The sequence below is a fragment of the Grus americana genome, chromosome 5, assembly GCF_028858705.1.
Source record: "Grus americana isolate bGruAme1 chromosome 5, bGruAme1.mat, whole genome shotgun sequence".
NCBI lineage: Eukaryota > Metazoa > Chordata > Aves > Gruiformes > Gruidae > Grus > Grus americana.
In genome coordinates, this window is record NC_072856.1 from 9,513,297 (window position 1) to 9,529,675 (window position 16,379).

The 16,379-nt window shown below is 40.1% G+C and overlaps 1 protein-coding gene across 5 annotated transcripts in view; it reads left to right on the top strand.

Annotated features, from left to right (window-relative positions):
* The window catches only part of KIAA1549L (KIAA1549 like), a 135,377-nt gene that overhangs the window by 92,619 nt on the left and 26,379 nt on the right, over positions 1-16,379 (top strand). For all 5 annotated transcript variants that reach the window (XM_054828434.1, XM_054828431.1, XM_054828433.1 and 2 more), the window contains exons 14-15: positions 10,286-10,464; positions 12,087-12,304. In XM_054828434.1, the coding sequence (XP_054684409.1) occupies positions 10,286-10,464; positions 12,087-12,304 (397 nt within the window). The remainder of the gene's footprint in view (positions 1-10,285; positions 10,465-12,086; positions 12,305-16,379) is intronic.

The following is a 16,379-nucleotide window of genomic DNA, read 5'->3' on the forward strand; positions in this document are numbered from 1 at the left end:
TCCTTTTTTTTCTTCCTTTTTCCTTTAAATACCAGTAAACTAATGAAGACATGATGCTGTGTAGTAGGTGGACAGGGTTTACAGCTTTTTTTTTTCCCCTGTGTAGAGCCCTAAGATATTAATTTCCATTACTGCTGTTGCTGAGCTGGCCCGGATCTGATGGAAGTGAATTAATTAGGTAAAAATTAATTTGAGAAAGTGTGAGATGTCCATCTCTTATCATCCTCCTTACACCTTTTTGTTTTTAACACTTACTGACAGCTTTTCCTGATGCATCTAGGATGTTATGCTGGATGTTTTTTACAAGCCTTTGGTTGATGGTGGTGACCTTGTGACTTGAGATGTATCTGGAACATCTGATGAGAGCAGAATGCAATCCCCTTTTTTCCTTGCTATTCTTTTGTCTGTCTCTCTGCTTATTTCTCCTGAGTTATAGCTTTGCTTCCATAGCTATATTTTCTGTATGAATAGGAAACACTGTGGTTGAACCAATTGATCATTTCCCTCTAACGGGAGGGAATTAAACTGGATGTGGGGTCATCAGATTCTGTCATGAGCACAAGTCTAATTCTTTGTTAAAAATCTAAGTGTGGAAAGGAGCACTCAGATAAAGAGAAAATCTTAGTGTAGATCTCTTCTTTCTCCAGTAAATCACCTGAGTAACCTCCGTGGAGGTGATCCTGGTATTAAATCACATCATCCCTTGATGGTCGTTATGCCCAATACTAAGGTGCGACACAAAGGCTTTGCTGCTTTAGCAGGAACACACTGTGATAGAGAGATGGATGCATAGCACCAGAGATGGCCTTTGTTCTGTACAGCAAAATCATGTGGCACTTTTTAAGCCTCCTCTATTCTTTCTGTACACGTGCCATAGAGCATGGCATCTTGTGAGGACCGTATCATTGATGTAACTGTAGTACTGTGGTTTTTAAATCAGCTTCACTGAGATTTATGCACATTTGCAAATTCACACATAGAGAAGTGAAGTTGTTAATTTTCTTTTGTTATGTGTTTGTCACCTGTACTGCCTTCCTCTGACAGACCTGTGACTTTACTGATTACTCTAGACCTGTAATAATAAGTATTCTGACTGGTCTTTCTCAAAGAGGTCTTTTTTTTTTTTTTTCATAGACAGCATAACAATATTTCATTGTTCTAAATTTCAAGGGTCGTAATTATTTTTTCACTGTTTCAAATGTAGCTCATTTTACGAGACAACAACGTTTATGGCTTTCAGTGTTAAAAGCTTTAATTTATGCTGGTTTCTTTCTTCTCTACCCAGGAAAGCCAATATTCACAGTGTCAGGTGATGTTTATATGTATGGGCAAAGTAATTTAATGAAGGTATTTTTTTTGTTTTGTTAGGTTTTAAATCTTCAAAGAAAATTGGTAAGAACTTCCAGTTTCTTTGTTAAAGAATTGACTAACACCTAACATCCTCTCCTCTGATCTGGGCTGTAGTGCATTTCTGGAATATACACATGCTACTTAAAGAAACCTTGCAATATAGGATAGGGGAATACTGACCCTTTATTTTAAATCTTGATTTCATTATAATTCTAGCTTCAACTTTTATTTGGCAAAAATAACAATGCACTTTTCAAATTATGGTGGAAAACTAACAACTGCTTTATTTACATGTTTATTTTACCTTCTCTCTTCTGTCTTCTGGAAAAAAAAAAAGCGTGAATAATGATGTTACTTCATATGGACAAAGTGCTCCGTGTTAGAAGCAGCTAAATGATTTCCAGTTCTAGTGCCACAGGGAAAACATCTTTAGAGTATACTCCATTCATACTATGGATTCTTGTCATTTGTTCCTACCACATACTGGCACCAAGATCTTGAGCTCCTGGGGCAGAAAGGAAAAGCAGAGTTTGCCCATTTAAAAAGTAGTAGCACAGCATATATAAAAAATATGAAACAGGCTGTTACCATCTGATTATTCTGGCTTTGAAGGAATCTGTGCATGAAACATCTTTTCTGCAGAGCCCTCCTGGTAGAGACTTCAGCTATTTCTAGAGAAACTTCCTTCACTCAACTGCTGTGGCCCTACAAAGAATCACCTGATAGTTTCCAGGCACAGATATGAAGGGGAATAAATACATTGTTCCCTGGTAAAGAGATGGGGAATTTTAACTGTAGGCATATGTTTTAAGATGCGTTTAAGAGAGTTTCCTGATAGAACCCTTTCAGAACAGCTCCTGAGAAGGAAGATGTGGTCATGGGAGATGAAATGGCCTCCCCATTACCAGAATTATGGTGCTGGCCCCACATTTATTCTTATATGCATGCTTTTGACTTTTGAGTTGTGTGGTCCCAAATGCCTGTTGAAATTAAAGACACCCATTACTTTTCATCACGGAGCTTAGGCTTTGTTTCCCAGTGCTATGATTTCAAACACTGTTGTTGTCTCTGGTATTTTGTTGTTTTTGCAGGGTTTTATCTTTATCCAGCATGATTAGCATCAGTAGAATAGGTTGGCTGCTTTTCCTCCCAGTTTAAGAAACTGCTTTTCTCCTAGTTGTTTGTCTGAACCTGCTCCAGCTCTGAAGCCTGGTTGTAGGTTGATGCCTCTAATGCGCATGTCAGCAAAAGCAGCAGCATATTTTCTTCTCTGAAAAGCAGCATCTTAGAACTGGAATGAATCCCTTGATGGTCACATGTTTGATTTGGGGACTCCAAGTTAGAATGGCTCATTAGTTGCCATAGTTACAGACCAATTTTAGATTCTATTTCTTGCTGACATTTAGTTACATGGAAAAATGACAGCACTGGATGTTACCTCAGTACATAAACTCTGTATGGCTTGTATCAAAATTGACTCCAAATGGAGTGTGTCAGGGCTGAGAGTGAACAATGTGAAACCAGCATAGACTGACAGGATTGGCTTAGGGACCTGATGTTTTGGAGGATCAGGAGAACTCTTTAGCTGAGTGTTATTTCTACAGAAAACATAAAATATCTATTTGGATTACAATAGTGATGAATTTTGGTAGGGTAATAGCATTTTTTTTTCATTTTGTTTTTCTTGGAAAACATTTATTAGTATTTTAATAGGAACTTTCCTTTCTAAAAGTGCCCTATTGCATATATTAGAGAACTGTGACATGAATGAGTCAGCCAACAGAGGTACTGGCAATTTCCGAGACGGGTTTGTGAGAGACTGTGGAAGAGAACAACAGGATATTAGCACTTTCACCTATCTTTTTATCAGGCCTAACATCACTCGGGGAGAAGCAAATGGCTGAACCCACACGTACTTAAAGAACTGCAGTAAGCCTACAAGAAAAAGTTTTTTCTTTCACCTGCTCCTCACAAAATGAAGGTGGTGAAAGTTATCTAGGTTGTTTTTTTGAACTTGTATAGTTGAGCCTAGTTTTGTACTTGAACCTCATCATCATGAAAGAGCACGCATCACAGGTGAATATTTGCAAAGAGTCAAACTTGTATAAGAAACCTTCCTTTCCTCCTCCTAGGAATCCCAGCTGGAGGACTACTACTCATCTTCCAAGGACTTGGATATTGTCTTCAAAAATAGATGTAACTTTTCAGAAATAGTTCAGTCAAGGGCCTCACTGCTTTTTAGAATATCAGACTCTAATAAGACTATCACTTTGTCCAGGCAGAAGCTGTCATATAAATTTTTAATTCTTTTTTTCCTTCTGTTCTTTCTAGGGATATCTGAAAATCAAGTGTCTGCAGGAACAAAGTACCAGGGAGGAAAACTTGGCTGTATTATTGGCTTGTCTAAAATCAAAGGGATTTTTGGATGTAGCTCAGCCGAGCTATGATACACTGCCTCCTTTAACCTACAGAAGTGTGGGCCGCCAGTTTTCATACTGTCTGATGTGGCAGCTCAGTGTCAGAGCCAGCGTTTCTGAATCCGAGCAGTTGTCTGTAGCGACTCAAATGAAAATGAAATGTGGCAACAGCAATTGAATCCAGTAGCAGCAATGTAGCCGTCTGCTTTGATGCAGAGGTAGCTGGAGGATCTGGTGTATACTAGCAAACACCCAGCACCCTTCATCTGCCTTTTCTGTGCTGGGTGGGGTGAAATAGAAGTTAAGGTGGAAAGGGCTGCTTCTGGCCAAACTTTGGTCCTTTAAAGTTGGCTTCCTAATCTAACCTAAGCAGGTAGGCTCTCTAGTGACTCCAGAAGGTCATAGCTAATTGGGACAGATCTCTCTGCTCTGGAGGTACTCGCCTTTCTCTTTCCGGTATGGAAGAAGCCCAGACAGCAGCTTTAGAGCATATGCACAGATTTGAAGTGAGAGAATTCCTTTTCATGATGCCTGTGTCTCTGAAAGGCTGAGAAATCAGCCTAGGAAGAATTTATGGTGTAGAGAGAGGAGTCTATTCTTTTCATCATTCATTCCTCATCCTGAAGCATTAGCTTCTTTTGACCAGAAAGAGTGTTAGTGGGGATCTTTCACTCTTCACCACCTCACAGTAAACTCCTAGGCTTTTCTGGAGTAATTTCCTGACATTTAACCATAGCGGGGGGGGGGTGGTGGGGAAATCCACTTGTTCAGCTGAAATCCCTCATATTGACACTGGTTACCGTTCTCCTTGAGCCTCCCAGAAGCTTTACCCCTTGGCTCTTTTTTTTTTTTTTCCTCCAAAGATTTCACCTTGTGTGACATAGCCTACTATTTCCCCATACTGTTTCCATTTCTTCCACTGTCCTTTTTTTATATTTGTTTTAAATATAGAGAGCATTGTGACCCTGCTAGCATCCTGCTGGTGACAGTGAACCCTTTGTTTCTTCAGACATAGCCAATACCATTTCCCGCTGCTTTCTCCACTTGGTTTTGGTTTGCAAGAGGCAGCCAAGTGTTGTAAGCTCTTCTGTGAACTCTGAGCCACATTTCTGAGCCTCTTCACACTGCTACAAAAGCAAAAGGTGCCACTGCCCCACCGCCTCCTTCCCCAGAGAGAGAGTTGGGAGGACAAACAGCACCTCTGAGCCGTCCACACTGCGTGACTGGGGCCACCCAGGTGCTCTATTCACAGGCGTGGTAGAACTTGCACAGAATAAGTGGAAAATACTTTGCTTGGCCTCTTTTAGGTGAGCATAGCTAACCCAGCTCACCTTTTTTTCAGCCAATCTTTTTGATTGCTTTTCTCATGGCAAGAAAATACCTCATCGTATGTTGCTAAGGTGCCTGTTGCAGCAGACCTCTGAAGGAACTGGGATCTGCAGGTGGTTGAGCAATCAAGTATTTCTTAATTCACGTCTGCCTGCCCATCCGGATGAGCTTTACTCTGCAGCTAATTGAGTCTGACAGCGGTTCTCATCCAAGCAACAGTGCAAAGAGTGTGTTAGATGTTCATGCCATCAGATCCACTGACAGTCTGGATGGTTGTGATCTTTCACTAATATGTCAGCATTGAAGAAGACAAATGCATGGTTCTATTGTGCAAACAGAAAACCCGCAAATTTCTGCGAAGCTTATAAAGCTTATAGAGCACTAATTTCTTAAAGAAGCAGCTCCTGCTATAAATTCTATGCCTTTCCTATCTTCTTTGTATAGTTATCATCCTTGCCAGTTAAATATTTTTTTTAATTATTAAACATGCCTAGGATGGTATTACAGCAGTACCAGCCAAGAAAAGGGTCTGATGGATTGTGTACAAACATTAGGAAATTCATGGTCTTTTTTTGAAAGACTTTGATAAATAGATGAGGCAGATGTGATTGAAGGAGAAGATGGATCTACAGGGAAAAATACCTTTGCTTCTGCTTATAAGGACAGGAAATGTTCATAGAAAGTGAATGAAGCAAGCAGCTATTAGAAAAGCAGACATCCCATGTATACAGTTTCATAAAAAGCCTGCAAATATCAGTTTAGAGATCTGAAATGACCTGCTCAGGTAACTCCTATTTCAGAATCCCAGGCAAACCCCGGACTGCAACACCTCAGACATGTGCCCTGGCATTTAGCAGACTCTGCATCTGAGAAAATAATATCCAGGAGGAATCATGAGCTGCTTCCATTAGTCTGCAAGCTGTCTGCTTCTCTGAAAATATCATATCTGTGCTGTGCATGAAAGGCTTAGAATCGCACTGTCTCACAGATGGGTGTTATTTTGGAAAGCGTGTGTATGTGTACACCAGTTTGTTTCCTGTTGCACTGCGGTATCTTATAGAGAGGTATTTCAGTCCTGAATAGGTTCAGATACTGATGTTAGGAAACTTGTATCTTACTTATAGGCTTCCAACTCCTTCAGAAGCATATGTTTGTTATTGCTAAGAGCTCTTGTCTTTTAGATCTGTGGCATAATTTGCTCTTTGTGAAACTTACGATTTTCATTTAATATAATCTATTTGCTTTCCTATTATTTTATGCCCTTCCATTACTCAGAGAATTCATTTCACACTATAGGTGTGGTTATAATATTTACATTCCCTTCATAAATCTTTGAAAATTTTTAATGTTTCCTTGAATGACCTAAGAAAAGGCAGAGTATGTTTACCTGCTTGTGAGTTTCCCAGGTGTTGGTTTTACATGTTTTTCTCCATTGATGTCATTCTTTTTCTGAGGACTTCCAAAATCGGCCAAATGGTTGCTTCTGAACAGGACAGCACGTATCTTTGTTTCAAGTATTTTGCTGTAAGGTTACCGATCTGCAGGTAATTTAGATTTCCTTACTCTCTCTTTACAGATATTTCAGTCCTTTTCTTTCGTCCAACATATTTGGAGAGAGGGAGGAAAGACAAGGTGGAGGGAAAGAGAGAGGAGAGAAGAAATCTTGCGTGGCTTCCTATCGAATCTTAGGCTGACAGAAGTATAATTTTTATTTTATATAAAAATTTAATAACTAGGTAAAGCCAGAATATTCCACCTAATTGTTTCTTAACCCTTCAGAGCTGCAGTTTGACAGCACCTTTCCTCCACGGGCTGGAGGACCAGTGGCACGAGTGGGTAGCACCACCTGCTGGGAAATAGAGTCATAGAATGGGTTGGGTTGGAAGGCACCTCAAAGATCATGTAGTTCCAACCCCCCTGCCACGGGGAGAGCTGAATAGCGCAGAGCCGTGCCCAAATCGGAGCCTAGCACCCCTGAAGCAGCTTTAATCTAGCAAATCTTGTATACTAATAGCTGCAGCAATGTGGAGATAAAGCTTCAGCGATGGTCCTGGTTTTCAAAAACCCAGCGCCACGCTGATCTTCACTGCAATTGGCACTTAACCTGAATAAATGATTGTTTTGGATCTGTCTTCATGTACTTCAGTCACAGGAAGATTAGGAGGAGTAATTCAATCTCAGTGGATCATGAGGCATTAGATTTCTAGCACAAGATCTTTCAGGGATGGGAAATTACTGTTAAGTAGGTGATTAAGTTGTTTTTTTGCCCTTTTCCGCCACTGAACTTCTAAGTCTCGCTATGTGTGCACGCAGACAGTGCAAGCAAGAGTAGAACAACAATGAAATCATAAAAACATTGGTATGCATCTGTTTAAAAACAGAAATTAAAAGCATTGCTTTAAATCTGTGATGCTAATTATAATAAGCAAGTGTGTTCTTTACAGTCACTCACAATAAGCAATGGGGTGGATTTCTGAAGTTCCCTGTGCCCGTCAGTCACTTGCCCAGCTGAGGCGTTTGGATGGGCGGGCTGGCCGGGGGCAGGGACGCACAGCAGAAACAAACGCTTCCGCTTTTCTCCGAGCTCCCTTTGGTTTGTTTTTTAAAGTTTAGAGGTTGCTGTGGTTCAATCGCATTATAAATACTTGCTGTAAGTTCTCTCAGAAGGGGACGGATAGGAACAAATATTAAAATTCCCACAGTACTTGCTTATGGTTCACTGCCAATACAAACTGTAGCAGCATGCCAGTAACTGCAGATCACAGACTCTTTATCACTTATCGGTTAAAAAATGGCAATGGAAAAAACCTACTTATATATTATAAATGCCAATTAATGAACAAATGCTAAGCTAAGGTGGAATAAACTTCTTATTTCTAGTCCCATTTGGCTATTATTTCCATGCCAATAGCACTGCAGTAGATGCAGGAGATGTGCTCACAAATGAGAGGCCCAATATACTGAGGGTCCTTTTTGGTGTTAACACACTACATGGAATCATAGAACATCGGAAGTACCTGTCGACCGTGATTCCTGATTCTCTTTGCCCTTAATTTTTCTTTTATTTAATGAGTCTTCGAACCAGAGGAAGTCTGTTTAATTAAGCAGAACTTTTGGTTTCTGATCCCAAAATGAGGTCTGAGGAGACAACCCATGCATCTGTAGCTAGTAATGCTCTCTGTGGGTGCCTGGAGATCACTGCTGAGGTCTCAGCAAGTGCAGTCCTTCTGAAACACTGGGGTGGAAACGCAGCTACACTTCTTGGTGCTTTCTGCTTGAAGTGGGGTACACGGGATGTTTGGAAAGAATCATGTTTTGCGAGCTGATGCTTAGCCAGGTTTTCAGGAATGCCTGATTCAGGCAAATGCTGGGACAGGCAGCCAAGAGAAGCGATTTCACAACTTCTTAGTACTTGGACCCCTGATGAGATACTATCCAGGTTTACCTGAGCTGTAATCATCATGAGAGACCATCTTTGTTGGTGAAAAACAAGTTCAGACAAACTTCTTCTCTCTTGGAGATAGTCGTCTCACAATGGAGGAACGTTGTTTAGGGTAGTGTGGAAGTTTTAGCGGTGAATTACAGACACCACCTGTCTTCCAGAACTGCATCTGGTGACTTACGTGAGAATCAAACTGATTCAAAACGCCCCGAGGAAAGAACATCCATGTTTCGCTTTTATACTCATTGTAATGTAAATGCTCTCCTGTTCAGTTGCGGTCGGTAACAGGCAAGTATCTCTTCCTTCATCTGATTTTGCTGGTGTGGTGTCCTGGCAGCGTGGTCGTCAGTGCCAGTCTGGTGGCTAATTTCAGTGAGCCAGGCTTGTGATCCTCTCGCTCCGGTGAGCGTACGAATTCAGAGTGTTTGAACAACCCCAGGAGGGACGAGGGGATTTCAGACCCACTAAAGACTCCCCTATCATATTTGGACAGTTCTGTGGAGCCAGAGGGACAATATTTAATGACAGAGCGATTTAACCCATCTATTTCTCATAGCTCAAGTAGTGTCAACTCCAGTCCACACTGAGTACAGACAAAAAGATAATAAGCTTACTCAGTGGGTTCATATTTTATGTTACCACTGTCAAATATTTTCTTACCAAAATCACTGGCTGTCTAAACTGCTGAGTTTATACAAGTCCATTGTAATTTGTGCAGTGATTAAATATTAAAACAGAGTGTATTTTCAGAGGAAATAAATTTAGAGCAGACCACTTTGTTCTTTAGCAGAGGATCTCTGCTCCTGTCAGTTAGAAGATAGAGCAAACATTCTTCTCTCTAATAGCATAATTATTCAAAAATGTTTGCAAGAATCTCTTTGTAGAATTTGTGCTTATGCTTTAGAGTCGTTCTTTTATTCCAAAATGAGGATAAAAGGGTTAAGATTCAACAGCTGACAGTGGTGCAGGTTTTACAAACAAAATTTGGAGGAGAAAGGGGCCAATAGTATGTGAAAGAGTTGTTCATTTATATAGAAATCTAAAACTAAAGATGCTTCACCATGTCATTTAGTTTTAAAGATTTTCAGAAGCTTTCTCCTGTCTCTTAAGAAATTTTAATGGTTTAACCTTACAGCCACCTGAGGTACTGCTTTGCAAAGCAAAAAAACCCCATAAACTTGACGCCATCAGTTTCTTAAGCATGTTTTAACACGCACCATAATGCTTTCATTTTAACAGATGGCATTTTTAGCATTAATAACTTTTGCTAAAATCAGTAGGTTTATTTTTCAAATTTTGAGAATGTCCATGCTCTTGCTGTATAAAACACACAAATACCTGGGTTAGAGCAGGTATAACTACTGATGCCTTGGCATGTGGAGACGGGTGTGTATGCATATAATGTCTTTTCCATGTGAAACCTAGGAAAAGATGTACTTTGACTTTCAGTGTCATTTTCATACAATTTTCTGTGTCATTCTTTCTCCTTCCCCCCCCCCCCCCCCCCCCATCTCATTAGTGCAGATTGGAAATCAACCTTCTTCGGGGGAGTACTCAATAATCGTTTGAATACATAATGTTATCTATAATCTAATGGGACTTTTTTCCAGTGTAAAGGTCTCCCACGTCTGCTCCTCGAGTCTACTGAGCACATCATTAATATAAAGCACGTGCTCACTGAATTTCACCTTGAGCATGCAGTAAAAATATCCGTGTCTTTATGCTAAATAAGTTTGATGTGCTTTAGTGCCTGTAAGCGATGAAGAGGAAGGAGGCATTCTCTTTGATAACATTGCCAAATCTGCCATCGACCCCTTTGACACCTCTTCTGGATCGGTACAGCTGATAGCTATCAAACCCGTGGCACTACCTGCTGTTCATGCTGCATCAGATAGGAGCCAGGAATCTGCCATCATTAACGGAGAGGTAAGGACTGTCTGATAATGTCTCCAGCTGCTTCCTTGGCTACATCTATGGGTGGAACAATCCTAAGCCTGTTAGAGTTGAGGACTAGTAGGAGCTTTTCACCCTTATGCTGTATAAAGCCCCTTTAGCACTGGCGGCTTGGAGGTCTGAGAATTTAAGATCTGCTGTTTTGTGATGCACCTGTGAATGCATGAGACCTTGGAAGAGGCAATTGTCTGTATTCCTACCTTCTCAATATCCTTCTCTCCTATTCTATTAGTTTGAACAGGATGAGTAATGAAGGCAGAGAGCAGAATAAGATCTTTGTCTACATGAATTCTGTGGCTGAACATGGAAATGTATATAGATCATCTGGGTCCCAAGCTGATCTTTCTATACTGAGCAATACATCTCATTCAGAGCCAGAAGGGGTGAAACAGGGCCTTGGCTTTGCTCAGTCTGTGCTCCAGCCTCTGCACAGAGGGTGCAGTTGTTTCCTGGGAACAAAGTGGGATGGCGCAAGCGTTTGATGGCCAAAACCCATGCTTTGGCTCCAACACTTGTATGATTGATAGTGTTTTTATGTAGATTTAATCAAGACTGGTCCATTTACAAAGTACTGAGGCTTTTATGTAGTTGTTTAACATGATGGGGACAAGCCAGAGAGGTGTCTTGTTTGCAAACTCACGCTGCAACAGTCATTTAAAGATCAGCTAGAATCTCCCTGATGCTGTTTAAAAGCAACAGGGAGGGCTGCTGCCAGAGACACAGTAAAAGAGCGTCGTCAGGCTTCCCATGTAGGCCTGGATTACAGCAGTCTGGCGTGCTCCATTGCATACTTGTATTTTAAGGCCTGATGTGCCACATAATTTCCAAACTCAGAGAAAGGCTTATTTAGATTTCAGCATCTATTTTCTGTAAGTCAACAGCATGGTATTCCCACTGCTGTGTGCTCTCTTGTACGTACATTTCTTGAAATATGTGAGAAGACTGTAGAATTTGACTCTGGAAGCACAAAGCCCAAGTGAATTGCTCATTTCCATGACAATTTGAAGCAGGAGGGAAATTTTCTCAATACTTAGGAGTACCCATGGGACTTGACCTTTAGCAGGTCAGACCAAACACCCGTCTATTTAAGGATCCCATCTCTGACAGGGACCCGTAACAGATTTGTAGGGAAGCATATAAATAAGAGGAACATATGATGATATTTCACCGGAATTCTTCCCCAGACACAAATGATGGCTTATTTAAGGTTTTCTGTAGTGAGGGCTGATGTCTCTATACGTACGGGACCCTAGAAGAGTTTTCATTGGTGAGCTCTCCCCATGGTGCCCAAAAGCAAGCACGGCGTCGGGTCACGACAATTGGCTAACATCATCGGTGTTTTTCTTCGGTGGGTGTATCTGAGTCACTGTTGTGATGGTACAAAGATTTTAGGCTAAAATTATTTAACCATCTGCCAAGCCATAAAAATGCAGCGACTCTGTTCACTTGCAGTTCCTTGCTGCTTACAGATGGCACAGTGTGGTACAAAAAGCGCTCTGTAAAATGACACATGCAGCGCATCAAACACACTCCAACAATACTGTTTGGAAGTAGCCAGCCCAGCACCATCCTTTAAATGTCTTTTTGCCTTTTAGGTGAACAAGGCTTTGAAGCAGAAGTCTGATATAGAACATTACCGCAACAAGCTGCGTTTGAAAGCCAAGAGGAAGGGGTACTATGACTTCCCGCAGGTTGATAACAACAAGGGGCTGACGGAGAGAAAAAGAATGTATGAAAAAAACCAGAAAGAACTTGACCACATTTTGGATCCAGATGCAGATGTCTTGTCTCCGTTTGCTGAGCCTAAGAACAGGTAAGACTTTTTATATGCAGTTCTTCATCTGGGAGGAAAGTTGATGTCCAGGGGTTGTAGGGAATCAAAGGGGCCGTTCCTAATGAGCAATTGTTTGATGTATTGTCAGCTGGGCTGTTTCACCCGTGGTTGTTTATGAAAATATGTTATCTGGTAAAACTGCAGTGTGGTTAAAAAGAAAGAAATGGAAAGACAAACAAGGGAAGGGACTGTCGCAAGTTCTTATGAGTCATTTTCCAAGTAAGGTAGATAAAGTGGTAGTAATTTTTTTGGTAATACTGGGAGTGGACTTAAGCCAGGAAGTTAGCATCTGAATTCATTCTTTTCCAAAGTTCAGTGGTGTTATTATTTTGTTATTATTTTTATCTGAATATAACTATTGCGGTAGGCATAAGATAACCCAACTAGTACGTTGTCCATGTGTTTCAGTAAGTCCCGTGCTGCAGGGCTGGTGTCTATAAAGATGTGTGTGTACCTATTATTGGTGATCTTCCTGTGCCTTTAACAGAGAAAGTCAGAATTTGCTCATCTGTGATGTGAAGCTGGCATATTGTATAACAGTACTAATGTTTGATTAACACTTCACTGTCTCTTGAGGATGGCACACCAGTAGTATTCCTCTCCCTGTTTTAGAAATGAGGGGGGTGTGTACATGCTGATTCTGCCTGAGCCTACTGTGGGTGGGCGGACCTGCTCCCTTGCTGGTGCTCTCTGAAGCACAAGGTGACACATTGAAAAGAGAAGATCACACCAGTCCTACCCCAGGAGTGGTACAGTATGCAGATTCCTCTTCCTTTGAGGTGGCGGAGGTGTGAAGGATTGTAAGCGAGTGTGTTTGCCATTGCACCTCGCACCATGAGGACTCTGGTTCTTACTGTAATCAAGGACCAGCAGCAGTTGATCCATGAGAGGAAAAGGGATACTGAAGTGCAGTTCCTCTGGAAATGGTCTGATGCCTGGAGGTGCAGTTGTGTATCCCATCTCCTGGAAAGTTCAGACCAAATTTTTCCTATGAGCATAAATCATGACTGCAATCAAAGCGTTGGTGGTGACACAGTCTTTGCACGCAGTGCAACTTCAGCAATTACCCTTGGGGCACAGAGATGAAAAAGACTGTAATGGGAATTAGAAAAGCAGTGTTAGCTCAGAACCTGGGCAAAAACTGTGATGAGAGTAACTTCTATAGGTCTAGAGTTAAATGACTGAAGGATACTGCCCTTGATGGGCTGTTTCCCAGAGTTGCGCTGGTCAATGAAGAAAAAAGATGCTGACTTAACGGCATGTTATGTCCTTGCTGGAGGGTCTGGGGCATCATTTCCTTGTACAGTTTTCCAGTGAAGAAGGAATAAATTGCTCCAAATACACAGAGAAGGTAAGATCCTGAACCCTCAGTACACAGGAGTCCTGCTCTGTCTGCACAGTCTGTCCAGAAGACATAAATGAAACAGTTGAAACATTGATATGACTGTGTGCTATGCATGTAGTGAAGGACTGAGGCATTACTTTGGATATTTATTATGAGTCACATGCTGTGTAGGGAACGTTTAAAATATTAGACATGAACCTTTAATGCTAACCATCTGCTTTTTGTTAAATATATTGATGTTTGTTCATGTGCCAATGTGCTGGAAGGTCCCGGAATACATTTTTTTTTCTATGTGTTTTCTAGTGTGTTGTGTAAACCTGTCATAGTCTATTTGAGATAGTGATCACTGGCACGATATAAACTGCTTGAAGGCAGGTATACTGCTGTAGAGCAATAATTTCATTGCGTAACTGAACCATAAAAGGCTGACTGCTGGATTTACTTGTTAAATATATAGTCTATATTGCCACATAGGAAGAGAGAAGAACCATTTCAGATGCACTTTCTGTAAAGACACAAAGCATTTGCAGAACTTCACAGATGTTGTAGATGTTTTCAAGCAAACCAATTCCAAAGTCTATGCTAAAATTTCCAAACTAAGACCTGGAACTGAACTTGATATGCTGCAACACATGACAGCATTATTGTCTTCATTTTTCTAACTAAAAATGATAGCTAAAATGGCAAACTGCTGGAGGAAAACCATGAATAATAATGCAAGGTAATGTGCATTTTGGTTATTGATAAATGAGTCAATACACTTATATTTCTGTAATGAAATAAACTTGCTTTTAAAGCAATCTAGGTTAGCATAAAATTGAAAAGATTTGATTTCTAACTTTTTCTGCTTTGTGTCATTGTTCATATCATTATATTTACAGCAATTAAAAACTGAAAAATTGATATTTTTGAAATTTAAAATAATATCACCTAGGAGTAAGTCAAAGATTTTAAAGTTTCTAGGGAAAAGGTCTATTCCACTCTTTTTTATTTTGTGTATATTCCACTAACTTTAATCACATTATTTCCAAAATATATCAGAAAATAAAGATGCAGTAGATTACATTATTCAAGATCACCTTTACATTTTGGATTTGTTTTAAATTGCATTTAAAAGTGATTCACAAAATATTGCCACTCAATAATTTGATTTGCTCAAGAACAAACAGCTTTGTGCTCTTAGTACCTTTGAGTCTTCTGTACCATAAAATTCATGTTTTAAAATGTTCCAGTTGTGTTCCCAGAAGGCGCTTGCTAACCCATTTGAATGCCAGTTGTTAGCGTTCATACCTCCTTTCTCATTATTAAAACTTTCTTAAATGAGCTAATTGGCAATCTCAAGGCAATTTTTAAGAGCCTACTGATGAGATGCACTATTCTGGGTTTTTCTTTAATAGTTTGTAATCAGGTCAAGAATCCGCATGTATTAGAGAGCTGTATATTTGAAACTCTTAGAAAATATATCACACGTGCATCAACTATGTATTTATGGACCTATTGTAAAACGTGTATCAAATTTTAGAGACATTTATGTAAGAACATAAAGATTGTCAGCTCTGATTAGCCTTAGCATAACCTAGTTCCCTGTGTTTTCTGGTAATACCGACAGTATAGTCTTGGAAGAAACAAGATAAGGCACTTTAATATATATTTATTTAATATTATATTTATAGGGGAACTTTATTCCAAAACCTCTGCTTGTCTTCTGCTTTGGCAGTGCATTTGGGAATTTCAAACATGCACATGGAGATTTGCGATTAAAAGTCACACAGAAGTTTTTGAAAGTTGCCTTAAAGTTAAGTACGTGCTTAAGTATTTAGCTTAATCAGAAGTGTGATTTTTTTTTTTTTTTTTTTTTTTTTTTGTCCTACTTTTTATCCTATCTGATCATGTAAATGTCTGTCTGGATTTCTGCAAACCAGTTTCTGCTGCTCTAATCTGTCAAGGCAAAAAAGTTCTGTTAACCAAATCTGTAATATCTGAAGAATTATTTCTTCTTATCAGTGAATTTATTTGGGCTGTGTTGTCTTTTCATTTCATTGATGGTTCTTGAGAGGTTAAACCATGAAGTCTTTGTAATTGCTGACTGGAACAGAGGCTACTAAATGTGGTTTCATCTTATGTCACTTAAAGAAGTGGTCCTAGGCTTTTCACTATCTCAAATATTGTAGTAGATCTCTTTGTAAACAGTTCAGGATTCCCCAAACATTTTAACTCTGAAGACCTTATTTTTACCCCACTTATTAACTCAAATAGAGCTCACAGCCACAGGCTCACTAAACTTTAATACAAGCATTTTTTGTCCTTCAATCAAATCTTAGCACAAGATTGCATTTTGTCTCAAGTTACCTGGCAAGCATAGAAGAATGACAGAAAAGTCACCCAAGTCTTCTCCCTTCAATAGCCCCCTTTCAAATTTCTGCTTTCAACTCTTCTCTGATTCCCACAGATTTATCAATCATGGCCAAAAGGCTGTTGTGCTCTGACTGATGTTTATTGCCTTTGTAACCCTCCCTTGCTGTAGCCTCAAAATCATCCCACCGCTGTGTTGAACCTCCTACCACAGCAGCAATCATCTTGTGCTAAGATTTGATCGAAGCATAAGGAATGCTTGTCCTCATTAAACGTATCAAATGTAAAAATGTACTTGGATGAATGCGACACACTAGGGGTGGCTTTACTTGCTCAGGATTAACTGAGCAAAATAAC